At 44.7% G+C, this 15,225-nt stretch overlaps 1 protein-coding gene across 1 annotated transcript in view; it reads right to left on the minus strand.

Annotated features, from left to right (window-relative positions):
* Positions 1 to 580: 580 nt before the first annotated feature.
* CHMP4B (charged multivesicular body protein 4B) overlaps positions 581 to 15,225 on the minus strand; it is a 21,987-nt gene continuing 7,342 nt past the window's right edge. The window contains exons 2-5 of the mRNA XM_017837142.1: positions 5,624 to 5,801; positions 4,798 to 4,912; positions 4,146 to 4,272; positions 581 to 1,413 (exon numbers count right to left, since the gene is read on the minus strand). Coding sequence (XP_017692631.1) covers positions 1,346 to 1,413; positions 4,146 to 4,272; positions 4,798 to 4,912; positions 5,624 to 5,801 — 488 coding nt within the window. The 3' untranslated portion in view covers positions 581 to 1,345. The remainder of the gene's footprint in view (positions 1,414 to 4,145; positions 4,273 to 4,797; positions 4,913 to 5,623; positions 5,802 to 15,225) is intronic.

Below are 15,225 nucleotides of genomic sequence, written 5' to 3' on the forward strand. Positions count from 1 at the left end.
CCTGAGCTCCCACACCAGGAACCTTAAAGCACTAATGGAGCTGATGGGATTGCTTTACCCTCTCCCAGCCACACCACAATGCTCCTGCTGGGACACTCCACTGTGTGTGAGATGCTCACCCACCACTCCTGGCAGAAAACACTGCTGCTTTAACATACATTTGTTAGCACAGTGCATGAGAGATCATTTCCACAACAAAAAATATAAAGCCAAATCCCCAGCTCTGTTTCTGAACCTGTCGCTTCTACTGCGGATTCAGCTCTGATTTCTCCTCAGTGGGGGGATTTTGACACAAAATAGAATCATTGAATCACTAAGTTTGGAAAAGACCTTCAAGATCAAAGAGTCTGTGCCTGACCCCCTCTTTGTCCCCCAAGCCCAGGGCACTCAGTGCCACATCCAGTCCTTCCTTGGGCACCTCCAGGGATGGGGACTCCAAACCTCCCTGGGCAGCCCCTGCCAATGCCTGACAACACTTTCCATGAAGGAATTCCTCCCCATGTCCAACCTGACCCTCCCTGTTTCCTCCTGCAGCCAGACTGCTCAAACACGACACAGAGTCGACAACGGCAGCCACGGGTGAAAATTAATCGAGATATTTAATACAGTGCAATCCATAGTAGTTTCTTAATTAAAATAATTGTGTGCATGTATCTGAATGGGTTATCAATTATCACAAAAAAAAAAGCAATAAACATTGTAGTGCTATGTAGAAAAATGTACAACTGAACTTGAGATCTTCCCTATGTCCAACAGAGCGTTTATCGATTGCAAATCATCATCACCAATTAAAATGGGAACAGTGACTACATCGTTGGCGGTGACAAACACAAGCCTTGGCCACACATCAGTCAAGGGATATAAATATAACTGGCAAAAACTAAAAACCTAAAGCATTCTTGCACCTAAAACACAATAAGAAGCCAACGGTGGCTTTAGGACTTGTCCTGGTTTTTAAATGCCTTACAAGACTTCTAGACACATTTAGACTGACTTAAAATTACAGAGAGTGCTTTTTTTTTTTTTTTCAGCTTATTTCGATTCAATATGGCCCAAATTGAAGATCCAGCAGTGGCAGTAGCACAGTCCAAAAGCTGAATGTTTGATTTTTGCAAAGACCTTTGTACAGAAATTCAACCGTATCGACTGCAGGCAACTCCCCCTGCTCCCCCTTCTTTCCTCTGTGCAGACCATGCTATGCAGAAAACAGCAATGCAGTTCCCACTGCTCTGGGTTAAAATTAAAAGATAAAGACATTTTGCTTATGCTTTTCTCCTCAACACAACACATTTGTACCCAGAATAGGTAATCAGAGTCTTTTTTTCCCAGCCAGTTACTGCTGTGGTTACATGGTTCCTGCCCAAGCTTCCAGCTCTTTCATGTCGTCGTCCTCTTCTTCCTCTTTCTTCTTGGCTGCAAAGCAGAGAAAGAAAAGGTGAGTAGGAATCCTGACAGAACCCAGTGGCCTCTCTGCCACTGACAAACCAGTAAATGAAGCATCAAATGCCAGCAGAGGGCAAAAAATACACAAAACCTCCTTGAATTGAAATAAAAGGAGCCTTGTGAGAGAGCCAGCATGGGCTGAACTGCCTGATATTCCCACCTCTGGTAGGAAAAGACAGTAGCTCACACAGGAAGAATGCAAATGTCCATGAAGGTTAAGGTGTGATGTTTTCCCATCATCTCCAAGCCTGCAAGCAGAAGCCCCTCTCAGAGGGATGCAGTTTCTTACAGAAATTCATCTGATGTCTCCACTATCACATCTCTTCTCCGTTAAAAATAAATCCCTTATTTCACCATAAAGTCCTCAAAGTACAACAAATGAGGTCCCTGTGTTTGGTCAGGCAGGTACAGAATTTGGGGGCCTCCAGCCCTGTGTCAGTTGAGGCTCTTGGAGGGGCTGAAGAGCCCTGGGAACATCCTATTCCCCTCCTCTTCCCACTCCCCTGGCAGCTGAGGGATGTGGATGGGAGGCAGCAGCCTAAATGCTGCCTTCTCATCATTTCTGCTCCTTCCAGAGGAGCAAATGCTGCTATTTGTCATCATGGGACAAGTCCAGTTTCCATTAACTCAGCAAAAATGGTTTTAACCCAAAAATAGCTGCAATAATTTTGGAAAATACCAATAAAAGATGTCATTTCCTCAGAGAGTGGTTTTGCTTCAAGGGGGGAGGGGAAGTCAAATAATTCATACCCCAACTGGTTTGTGTCATTCCAAATGAAACACTGACACAAAGAGACCTGAGTCAGCTCTTAAGTCAAGCTCAAGACCTCTCTCATTTGTACAAATTTGGGATTTGTTTTTCTATAGGAAGCTCTTCCAGCCTCCATTAAACAAAAACAGCTTTTGCCTGAATTTCTCCTGACACCAACCCAGCTGGTGGCAAGAGCAAAAAATTCCTCATTTAGAGTGATTAAAGTCAAAATCCAGACAGCTCCTGAGAGCTGGAAAAGCAGGAAAGCTCGTGTTCACTTTTCATTTCGTGAATAAAAAGGAGGTAACAGAGTCATCTCTACCTCAAAAGACACATCACTTATTCCCAAAATAATTACACGTGAACCTGCATTGTTAGGGAAATATTCCCTCTGGAAGTTCGACCCATGGTGACCACAAGCAAACTTTTAATCCCAGTGTTTATTAAGTCAATTCTAAGAGAAAACCAATTTAGGTTAAAAAAATAAATCCACACAAAATCCCCACCCACCACCCCCCCAGAATCCCAAATCTTCCCAAGTGCCAGTCTTGGAGGCAGCTTTATTGAAGCAAAAAGCAGCATGACATTTAAATACATTAGTGGAATTCTAGTTTCCATCCAAAAGCAGCTTAGCATAAATCCTATAAAACACTGAGCTTTATGTTCAGAATTTTTACTACGAAAACCTTCCCTGTTTTTGTTATTTTGGGAAGCTTCAGTAAGTTTCCCAGGTTTATTTAACCTGTTTCTCCTGCTGTCGGATCTAAGTCTAGGCAAAGTCTCTGATTTAGGGTATTTCGATACAAATCAGCCCCCTCTCCTCAACCCTGGTCAGCAATTCTGCAAAATACAGTTAGAAAAACACAACATCAATGATGTCAAAAGTAAAGGACTGTAACACACGAGGAGCAATGGCACATAAAGCAGAACCTTGGGCTTGGCAGTGCCTGCTGCTTCCCACGTCCATCCAAGCCTGGAAAGGCAGCAGGATAATTACAGATACAGCAACCAACTGGGATTACTTCCACTCACTAGCTTTCTGGACTTTTTTCCTAAGTAAGGACATGGAATAGAGCTGCAAAGTCTACAGTTTATCCATAATACATTCAGGCAGACTCAGCAAAACAGGCTTGCAAAGCCTCATATCCCATTAATGCTGCCAGAGGTGTCCCAACTCAGCTGTATTCCAGGAGGTACCACTTCCCCTTCATAACACAGGGATCAGATCGGATGGAACAGCAGCTTTGGACTGTCTCTGTAAACAAAAACGTTTGTTCTCCATCTAAAATCCTCACACTAACTGCAATTCCCTGGATATTTGTGCTGTAGGACTGGGAAGACTGGATGACCCTCCTGCCTGTGCAAACTGCACAGGAGGCAACAGCCTTCCCCAAAGAGGGGACCCCGAGGGTGGATCCTCCCAAAAGCCAGAAAAGAAGGGATCAAATCAAACACTTGCAGCAGCAAGAAGTGATTCCATGAGGGAATCCAAACCAGCCTGGGACTAATGGTTGGGCTGGATGATCTTGGGGGTCTTTTCCAACCATAACCATCCTGTGATTCTAATTTCCAGAGTTACTTTATTCTCCACTCCCTTTTACAGCCTTGGTATGTTTGTCAAGGTTACATCCCTGTTAGGCAGCACCTGGAAAAAAGCTCCCTTTTTCCAGACCTCCACTCTTCCCTGAGCATCATCCAGGCTGCAGAGAAGCTGGGAGTGCCAGAACAGACAATAACTGCTCCTGTAACAGGGAGTGATTTTCCTGGTGCTTGTCAAAGGCAGGTTCTCCCCTCCAGAGAAATGCACTGGATGGGATTTGGGATTCAGGAACCAATTTCAAGCAAAATGTCTGTGTTGCCTGCAGCCAGATCTCCCCAGTCCAAGGAGCTGGCAGATGAAAAACCACACTTTTGACAATCCAAAATGCTTCAGGTAAAGGTCCATCCCTACCTGGCTTGGAGGGTATCGATATTGAGGGCACGTTTGGTAGTGGTACTGTCTCCGGACCACTGATTTCCAGCAAGTTTTTGTCTAGTTCTTCTTGTTCTAGTTCCTCTAGTTCTGCCATGAGTTCATCCTAGGTTGTTAAAGGAGAAAAAAGAAAAAAAAAGGAAGGAACTTTAAGTCATATTTATCAAAAAGTAGACTTATCTGATAATATTATTAAAGAAAACAGCTTAAATTACAGGATTGAAGCAAATCAAGGAGATGAGGAGTCTGACTGTTATCAATTCCTGTACATGATGAAGGGAAGGAGAAATCTAAGTCCAAACATTCTCAGGTCAGGCCATCCAGACCATTCTCAGCCTAAAGTCTGAGTCACAGCTGCTGTTTGCACTGGTGGGAACAGCTACAACAACATCCAGGAGAGATTCCATACCCCAGGAGAACACCCAGACACGCACAACATGCACACCTGCAAAGAAAGATCTCACGAGAGTCACAGTTCCTGGAGGGATTTGAAAGCCATGCAGATGTGCTGCTCAGGGACAAGGGTTAGGGATGGCCCTGGCAGTGGTTGGACTTGATCATCTTAAGGCTTTCCAACCCAATGGATTCTGTGACTCACTGATAACAAAAAAAAAGCAAATTCAAAACATACCTCATCGAATTCCTCCCCAAATCCTACTGGCTTTGAGATGGCTGTTGAAATCTCATCTGCCAGTTCCTGCTGTTCTGCAATGTCCTGCATTAATTCATCTACTTTATCAATATCCCTGTAAAAGAAAGGAAGGAATTCAGTATCATCAGGCACATTCCCAATCAACACTTCAGACTGTGATTCTTGGGTTCTGTAGAAATGCCACACCACGGTGACATTCACAAGGCCCTTTCCCAAAACACTCTTTGCATGCAAGTCTGAATTTTATGCCCGTGGTCTGAACACAATGATACATGGTTTTTTTTGCTCTTTCCAACAAGCTTAGCCTGCAGCAGTGACACAGAGACACCAACGAAGGGGTTTTGTTCTGCACTACTGGTATTAATAAGAATTTGCTCTCTTTCCTGATTCAGCATTATTACAGCCACAATATTTGCTTCTGGAGCAAGCACAACGTTCCCATAATGCAGTTTACCTTTAATTATTGCTACATACACCAACTCCACTGCACAGAAAAGAACTTTTAAGTCTCCCCTTGAGGCTACCACCAGATGGATCTGTAACTGGTACAGGCACTCATTTGCTTTAGACTACAGTGGTGCTACCCTGCTTTTGGACAAAGGCAGAGTCCAGAATAAATGGTGGTACACTGAGGAAGCATCATATTTGCATATTTTGTTCAATATGAAAATGTTTCTAGCATTTTAGTTTAAGTTAGAGCCTTTTAAAAGAAGATTTTGCTACTCTGGCTCCACCTTCATGAAACACTTGGCATTCAGCAGATCAAACAAACGACAAACTAAAGGTGCAGAAGGGAATCACTTACATGTTGTCATGAGCAGCTTTCATGGCTTTAGCAGCAAAACCCATGTTCTTAAGCACTTCAGTGTTGGTGTTGGCATTCTCCAGGGCTTCCCTCTGGAACTCAATTGTTGATAACGTGCCATCGATCTGTGCCAGCTGCTTCTCGTACCTCTTCTTACGCTTCAGGGCCTGAAGGGCAGCTGCACAGCACAGGAGAGGGTGGGATTGGTGAGATTTATGCCCAAAACACCATTCAGATTTTGCACCAAGTGCCACTCAGCACAGAGAGAAATATTTAGAACATTCTAGGGTTGTCCACTCTTCGTCCTAGATAAACTAAGTAGATAAAACTAAGATAAACCCTTGTGTTTGCCTCCTTCAAAAAGCTGTTTCAAGGTGGCCAGATGTCTCCTGACCATTGCCTGTCACACTCAGCCATGCACAACAGGCACATCCTCAAAGAAAGATCTCATGGATGAGATCCCATCTCAAGGATGTGAGCCAAGAAGTCGCTCAAAGGTTGAGTCCAGTCACTTGTAACACACCCCAGACACAGACCATGCACCAACAGACATCAATATCCAATATCCATCAATATCCAACAGGCTTCAATATCCAAGCTCAACCACCTAAAAACACCCTTGTTCACATCACCCCCAACACAGGAAGGCAGAGTTGCTGGTGTAGCTCCTGTCAGGTGAGGTTGTGGTGCTGCTGCAGCTGCTGGGAGAAGCAGCTCATTCCAATGCAAAGACAAATGTTCCTTCAGCTTTACCCTTAGTGCTGTCAAATACACATTACAAAAGCATTTCTATCTGTGTGTTTCATATTAGTCCTGCTGGAAGGCACTGTCCACACAACAGTCTGAACTGAGAGGTGTGAGGAGAGAGATTATGGTGGTTTGAGCAATTTGCTGCTTGTAAGCACTTGTACAACGTGGGCTCTGGCAAGAGGAGCCCACCCATGACAGCACCAACACAGAGCTCCCTCCCACGGGGACCAGCCCGTGTGGGAGGACTGCTCCAACCTGCTGCACAGCCAGGCTGCTCCAGCTCCACCCACCCACCCACCCAGACAGGAGTGCATCCAGCTCTTCCCAAAACACCTGGGCAGACAACAGGTACCTGCCATTCCTGGAACACTGACAATGAACACAAACCACATCCACATGTACTTGTAGGTGTACAAGAGCTGGGAGGTGCCCCATCCCTGGACGTGTCCAAGGCCACGTTGGATGGGGCTTGGAGCAACGTGGTCTGGTGGGAGGTGTCCCTGCCCATGGCAGGGGGTTGGAACTGGATGATTAAGGTGCTTTTCTACCCAAATCATTCTATAATAACCTTTCTGTATGTGGCTACAAGTTTTGGCAGGAGCTGCAGTGTGGGCAAGACCTACCAGGGCCCAAGAATTGCCAGCTGATAAGAAAACACCCAGTGTCACATGGACTCAGGGACAAGAACAGCTCCCCTTCATGGCACTTCCACCTCCCCTCCTGCAGTGAACACACTGGTCCTCTGCAGGACAACCTTGGCCATATAATACATACTTTAAAAACTCAACTTGGACACGAGCTGCTGCTCCAACAGCCTTACTCTCTGTTTCTGAACTCAGCTATACACACACACACACACACACACACACACTTTGTTTCTTCAGGGCTCTGATCTCTCTGAGTCTCACAGCAAAAACCAGTTAACATGTTACAGGATCAGTTCTGCTAAAAATCAGTCCTGGACCTCCCAAAAGCTCAGTCACACGCACCACGGATGGTGGCAAATGAAGGCTTTAAGTCTTTAAAGATGTTATTTGGAGCCTCAGCAGAATTTCTGGAGGGGAGCAGAAAACAAGGAGTAGGAAATCCCGAGCACAGAGAGCTTCCCTTATCTCCCCTGTCAGAGGGATGATAACTTGGGGACGTGATCAGTGTGTTCCTGCAGCACACACGAAATCCTGCTATCCAGAAGCCCTGTTCACAGCTTCAGCCCTACAACTGCTTATAAATATGCTCTGTTTGATTACTTTCCAATTACAGAGAAGAAATGTATTCGAGAATACAAAGGCACTTTTTAAGGGAAGGCCCAGCCAAGGGTGCCAAGCACACAAAGTATCCCAGCTTGATTCAGCAGGAGGGATCAAACCCACAAAAGCACAGGTCACCTCAACTTTTCCAACAGAAACCAGGGACCCAAAACAAGCCCCTGCACTGACTTTCACTTCAGTGACCAGTAAATCTCCCCAGTTTGGGGCCAGTCCAACATCCACTTGTTTGACAGGAGTAGGTTTTCAAAGGACAATGTTTGCTCTGCAGAACGAGGCACAACACAAATATCTGAAACATTCCAGCTTTATGCCAGATCATAAAGTGATGAGCAACACATTACTGGGATATTTACGCTGGTTAATTTTGCAGTAATGATTTAATTAAGGATATATAAAGTTTTCTTAGGAAAACAAAACTGCTAATAGCTGTGTTTATATAGTGACAGATGCTGGGAAAGTTACAGACAGCAACAGGACCTTCTTTACTGAGGATTCCGTGCATCCTGGAGAATTATTGGCAAAAACAGAGATTTTATAGCCATTATACAAATTATATTACATATAATACCCAAGTAAAGTACTGCAATTTATGTACAGCTCCCCATTACAGCTTTCTCTGAGAATAACTAAAGTTTGCCTACATTTCATGGCCAGGTACTTTAAAACAAGCTGCTCAGAGAGGAGACACTGCAAGAACCATTGTACAAGAGGCTGTGATGAGGAGCTATTCTCAGGGCTGCAGGCAACTATCCCTTCCATTCCCACCCTCACCACTGGTGCACCAGAACTGCACCACCCTTAAATTTAACATGGACTTGTGGCACTGTCTGGAAACACTTCCCACCCCTTCAGACCAAGGAAATACCGGTTTGCAGAGTTTGAAGTAAACATAAAACAGAGACAGTGGGTTACAGATACGTCCTCTGGCATTATGCACAGGCAAGAATCGTGTTTGTGTGAAGTCAAAGTGTAACAGAGCCTATCTTCGCCCTATCACATCAGGCAGCCCTGGAAGAGGCTCTTCTCAGGCCCCACACCCCTAATTATGCCTTTACTGCTTTCAAGATAATAATTACACAGTCAAGGCCACGTAATTTATACCCAGCTTTAAATGCTGTGGAACTGCTTCAGCAGGACCTGTGGCCATATATTATGTTTAAAGCTTTTATTCTCTGGCCAGCCAGAGTTCACTCACAACCTAGAACATGTTGCTAGAGACATCACAAGCACATTTCTCTAGAAAGGGCTGATCTAAGCTTTCCAAGAGTGTGACAAATTGCTTATCTTGGAGTCAAAAGCCATGCAAGACTTCGAGATTGCTGGGCCAGAGTGTCACAGCAGCTTCTGCAAAGGGCCTGATACCCAGGGGCTCCAAACAGGGACTGGTGCCTGCTCTCACCATGGATTTCTTAGGGAAATACCTGCCCTTATACAGAATAAAGCTCAGAAATAGCCCATCTACATTTATGAATTCCCCAAACCCAGCTGGTGATCCCAGTGTGCTGCAGGTGGTGAGTCCAGGGCAGGGCACAGTCCCTCCCCATGGCACAGAGCTGGAGGAAACTGCTCCACATGAAACCCTCTGCAGCTCCAGGGCATGGGATGAGCAAGGAGGGATGCCAGGAAAGGCACACAGCAGGGACAGGCAGCAGCCCTGAGCAGCACTTGTCTCCCAGCAACACCTCCAATTCCTCCTCCCAGAGCTCCCTGCCTTTGGTGAGGGATAACTTATGGAATATCCCTATTACACATTAACCCAGCAGCACCAGCTCACATCACTGGCTGGTTTAGGAAGGGATTTAACATTTCAGGCAACCCTCAATGCAAACCCAAAGACAGCAAAAATATCTGAATATTCCACTGGCAGTCAAGTTTTCACAAAACAGCAAGAACCTGCCACTAAACAGTGTTTTAGACAACCTTTACGACCCACACCTCATCCTTAACAGGCGTGTTTCAGCCTGTAAGTCCAATGTGCAGCAAGAATTGCAAGCACTTGAAAGATCCTCTAAAAAAACCCAACAGCAGGTAACAGAGCTTAGTTGCACTTTAATTGAATTTTAGTAAAGTTTTCAGAGAATATATAAAAAAGTACAGACAGGGGAAAAACAGTTTTTTATATATATGATTATTACAGGTAAAGTTAATACATTTAAAACTACCTGGGAGACTCCTGCCATCCATTAGGAGACAGTGAGCAGTCTCATAATGATCTTCTCCATATGATACATTAATCTATTAATTGTCTTTATTATCAGCTACAGCGGGGATGTTGGAGCCAATTTTTATTCATAAATATATCACCACAGAGCTCTGATGAATTAAGATTTATATCAGAGCTTTATGACCTCTTTTCCATTGGCAAAGTCATATAAAATGCCTCAGTGCTAACGAGCATCAGACTCTGATCTCTGCAGTTCATTTACACACAGAAATGCTCACAAACAACAGCTCCCAGAGAGGAGGGGAAGTCCAGGAATCAAACTGAAGCTGAGTCCAGGTAGATCTGGACTTACTGCTTCAATTTCCTGAAGGTAAAAACACACATAAAACTACATTCAAAGAATACTTTTCAAACTTTTTAATACATAAAAAGTTATTCCTTCCTCTGCTTTTTGTTTTGGTTTGGGGTTTTTTCTTGAGGGTGGTTTGTCCTTGGTTGTGCTTTTTTATTCCCAGTCTCCAACTGAACTGTGAAATAATATTTTAATTTACTATTTCTTTGAAATTCTGCAATAATCCCCCCTAGACATTCCAGAAGAGGTTTTACCCTGACTCCCCAGAAGCCCAGGGTTTCCCTGGGATAGCCAGCCCTCAGGAGCTCATGTCATGGTTTTCAGTCACCACCCCTGACTCATGAACACTCACAAATGAAAAAAGCAGAGTCATTCAGCCAGACTCCCCTCCTCTGTCAGCAGATCAGTCTGAAAAGCATGACTGCTCACCCAGATAATCTCACTGTGTCCTCAAGAAATGCTATCTGTAAGAATTGGATGTATTTTAAATTATTTCAACCTGTGTATAAAGCAAATTACCATTATTAAACAAGCTGTTGTCAGTCTTATTATTTCCTTTGCAATATTTGCAGCAGTTTGTTAGTCAAATGAGAAAAATGTTCACTGTGTAAGAAGCTGGCAGGATAATAACAATACCATTTTACTGCACGGTTCTGCATTCAGAGAGGAAAAATTGACTCTGAATGTCAGTGATTTTGCTAAAAGTCAACAGCCCTCCTGCAAATAAATACTGCTTGCACACTTGTAGGACAGGCACAGTTAATGGGATATCTCTGTGCACACAAAAGTTCTGTTTAATATTTTCAAATATTATTAGTAGGAAAGTATAGATTTACTGGTAAAACACAGCTCAGCTTGAGAGGAGCAGGGGGAGCAGTTGGGGACAACTGGGAATACAATTCAAGAGTTTCACTGAATTCAAACATACACCTGCACCAAGGTCCAAGTGTTGGTGATCCCAGGGAATTTGTCCCAGCTGGTGGCTCACAGTGTCTCCTGCCTCTGCAAAATCCTGCTAAAAAAATCACACTGACACCTAAAACAGAGAGGCTCCTCCTCCAGAGGGAGACATGGGGGTTAACAGCTCTGATTACTCCAACTGAGGGGAAAAATAACTTCATCTCACATCTAATTCTTACGCTCTTGGTGACAACCAAGAGAAGAAATGGCAGCAGCAGATACACCACTGCAAAAGGACATCAGCAGCATTACTATGGGATGAGAAAGTTCTGCAGCAGCCTCAGAAAATAACACACAGCAGATGTCAGCCCCACCAAAATAATGAATAGTGCAAGAGAGCTGCAGAGGAGCTTCCCAAATTGGGGTCCCTTGGCCCCTCGAGCAGCAAGCCCGGGCACTAAACAGGATTGAGATAATCAACTTCATCCTGGAAGCCCATTTTCCACATTACAGTGTGCATTCAGCTGTAATTTGCTCAACAGAAAGGAGTGCCATTATTTTTGCTGCTTCTGAAAATCCCATTCCATCTTCCTGGCACTCGCCTCGGCAGCAGATTTAATCAGGAACAACATCCTCACCGTCCTTGAAAGGGGATAAACAAGGGGCACAGGGAGGTGTGAGGAGTAATTGCCTGCCTTGCCTGCACTGAGTAGCTTTATCTTAGGCAGCAACTGCTCATCTCTCATTCTACCAGCAAACTGCCTAAAAGCCCTCCAAAAAAATCCTAAAAAGCGAATTTAAAGCAATTCACAATCTATCCTCCAATGCTACGAGCAGATAAAAAGGTAGATACAAACCCACCACAGACTTGCTGAATTTCTTTCACACCATTGAATAAATATCTTCCTGCAGGGGTTTGACAGGAACTGTCAAACAACTGAGGAATGTTCATGGTGGTTCAATACAAAAGCAGGGAATCGTGGGCAGAGTCCAAGGCTTGGGCCTCCCCTGGTCTTTCCGTGTGTTTCTTAAACCTCCAATAAAGTTCCCAAACCCACTCCTCAAAGGAAAGCAACTATTCCCAGCTCAGAGATGAAGTGACTCATTAAAACTACTCCACAGCAAAGCACCCAAACCCAGGCAGAGAACACAAGAAGGTTTCTGTCCTATCTGTATTTAAAACACAAGATTACAATTTCCCCTTGAGCAAAGCAGTGCCAGGATAGTTAGTCTGTTGTGCAACAAAACAATAAACATTCCTGGTCTAAAAATCTATAAATATAAAAAGGAGGGGGGGAAAAAGGAAATAAAAAAGCATCTGTAGAGCAGCAATCAGGGCTGTGATGCAGAACACCCAGCACAAGAGGAAGCACCACCTTCAGCCCAGCACTGGCCCTGCTCAGGGCTGGGATCACCAGGATCCCAGGGATTGCAGATGTTGTTCCACATCCACAGCTCGGAGCTGGGTGGTCCAGAAGGCAAACCAGCCTTCAGCCTTGGAACTGGAATCCTCTGTCCCTTGAACATTGAGGCAATGCTCCTCTGGCCAATAATCCTCTGTTAAACAATCTCGAGGTGAGGCTGGGACAGTTCTGTCCAAAAGAAAAGGGGAAAAAAAAAGTCAGCTATAGCGAGGGTTGAAGCTCAAATGAGAAAAGCAGGAAAGAGAAATCCCAGTTACAGAGACAGCTTTGTTCCACCCAGGAGCTGGAATGAGGCTAAGAAATGCTGGATCAGCCAAAAACATCCAGGCCTAATGCTTCATATGATTACTTGAAATCTGATCCACCCTCTGGAAGCAAAGCTGTATTTCCCAATTTCCAGTTTTCATTCCTTGCAGTCCTACGTGTCCCTGGATGACAGCAGGGGATTGCAAGGCATCTCCAAAGCTGATCTAACCAAAACACATTTCTCCTTCCCAAATAAAACTATTTTCTAAGGTTGCTGGAGTAAATTATGCTCTCTTAGAAACAGCCCTGTAACTCTGCTGTTAAAACTCTGCACCTTCTTTGATAGATGTGTAAAACTCTGATGTGAAATGAGATAATTATTCAGATTTCAACCAAAGTTGAAACTTTTAGGATGAGGAAAGTATGTTTCTTAAAGACTCCTTGGGATTCTCACAGCTTGCAAATATTTATGAGATTTCTTCTTTATTTTGTGATTGCTGAAGGTACCTTGTTAAAGAAAATGCCAGTGAAAACTTATAATCTTCCTCTGAATCCCTGCCAGAAATGCATCACGTAGAGCTTCAGCTTTGCAAGAACAGAAGTGCCTCTTCTTAAGTGTCTCAAAATGTTGGTTTCTCACAGGAAAAAATCCCAAACAACCCAATTCCCTACGCTGAACAATATTATTGTGATTAAGTCACTAAATTCAGAAGATCCTACCCTGAAGGGGCCTGTTTGAAGAGCTTCTCCTCCTGGGGAGTGAAACCAGTGGCTGCCTGGGTTTTTGCATTTTCCAGCTCTGGACCATAATTATTAGAGCACTGCCAAGTCTAAGAATTTCTTGGAGGCTGTCATAATATTCAGCATTTCTCTTAACATCTTATCTGGTGAAGTCAGGCTATTTTGAGACGTGAAAAATCACTTTTTTCTTGAATGCTGAGTTTCCAACGCTGACGACTATGAGGGTGAAAGGCTGAAAACACAAACCCTTAGAAAGCCAAAAGTTATGAATTAAATAAGACAAGCTGTATTTATTGGGGGGGGAAGTCCATTATGAAGTTTGCTTTTATCAACTTGTTTTATTTCATAACTAACAAAAATCACCTCCAAGTTTCTGGATACCAGCAGCTGATGTTCCTGTCGCCCCGGAATTCATGTTTTGTTTCAGTTCCACTGCATCTAAGCAACCTCTGTGGACTCACCTGAAGTAAACACGGTGTCCTTAAATCTGAATAAAATCCTGCCAAGCCCTGAGGAGCACATACAATGTGGGTGTTTGGGAACACTCACACACCACCACAGGAGGGAACCAGCTGTGTAGAAGGATCAACATGCACAGCCCAGTATGTGCAAGAGAGAGGGTGATACTGGTTATTTGGACCTCAACCTCCCATCATTTGCTGCTGGATCAGTTGAGAGCTGCAAGACAAGAGCTGGCTTTGTAACGACCCTACACTTGTATTACCTACTATAAAATATTATTGGCAGGTATATATAAATGTAATAATATAATACGAAATATTACAGGCTTCACTTTAAGCGTTTTAAGTTGTTTAACAATGAACCTGGAGAAAGCCACAGCAGACCTTTTCCACCCAGGCTTCCAGCTGGAAGGCCACGGTGGGCAGAACTGCTGTTGCCTGTGCCCCAGCCTGGCACTGAGCTTCTCCTGCTCTCCCGTGTTCCCACCAGTGCTGGGTCGCTGTGGCCACTGCACTGCCCTCAGTACTGGCCACGAGGAGGGTTCCTCACCTGCAGTCAGGCCACATGGAATCATGGAATGGGTTGGGTTGGAAAGGACCCTCAAGATCATCTTATTCCACCCCCCTGCCATGGGCAGGGACACCTTCCACTAGCCCAGGTTGCTCCAAGCCACGTCCAGCCTGGCCTTGGACACTTCCAGGGATCCAGGGGCAGCCACAGCTTCTCTGGGCAACCTGTGCCAAGGCCTTCCCATCCTCCCAGGGAAGAATTTCTTCCCAATATCCCATCTATCCTGCCCTCTGGCAGTAGGATGCCATTCCCCCTTGTCCTGTCACTCCATCCCTTGTCCCAAGTCCCTCTCCAGCTCTCTTGGAGCCCCTTTAGGCACTGGAAGGGGCTCTCAGGTCTCCCTGGAGCCTTCTCTTCTCCAGGTGAGCACCTCCAGCTCTCCCAGCCTGGCTCCAGAGCAGAGGAGCTCCAGCCCTATCTTCAGCAACTGTATCCTCAACCAGGATGATTCCAAGCAGCACTAACCTCCTTATCACCAGCTCTGTGCTGTGGCCTTGGACTGTCTGAGGGAAAGGCAAAGGTCTATCAACATCTGAGGTGTGGCCTATCTAGGATTCTCCAACTGCATCCTTTTTGTTACAGGCACTCTGTGCCAAGAGTTCCAGTTTGCTGGACACTCGTCTGCAAACTTCATGGACAGTCAGGCCCGTGGGCTGCTCCCAGTTTCAGTTTGGCAAAAGTCATCCGTTTCTAAGTGCTGTAAGTAAACCAAGATTTTATTTTAC

This window comes from Lepidothrix coronata, unplaced genomic scaffold, assembly GCF_001604755.1.
Source record: "Lepidothrix coronata isolate B3197 unplaced genomic scaffold, Lepidothrix_coronata-1.0 Scaffold293, whole genome shotgun sequence".
Taxonomy (NCBI): domain Eukaryota; kingdom Metazoa; phylum Chordata; class Aves; order Passeriformes; family Pipridae; genus Lepidothrix; species Lepidothrix coronata.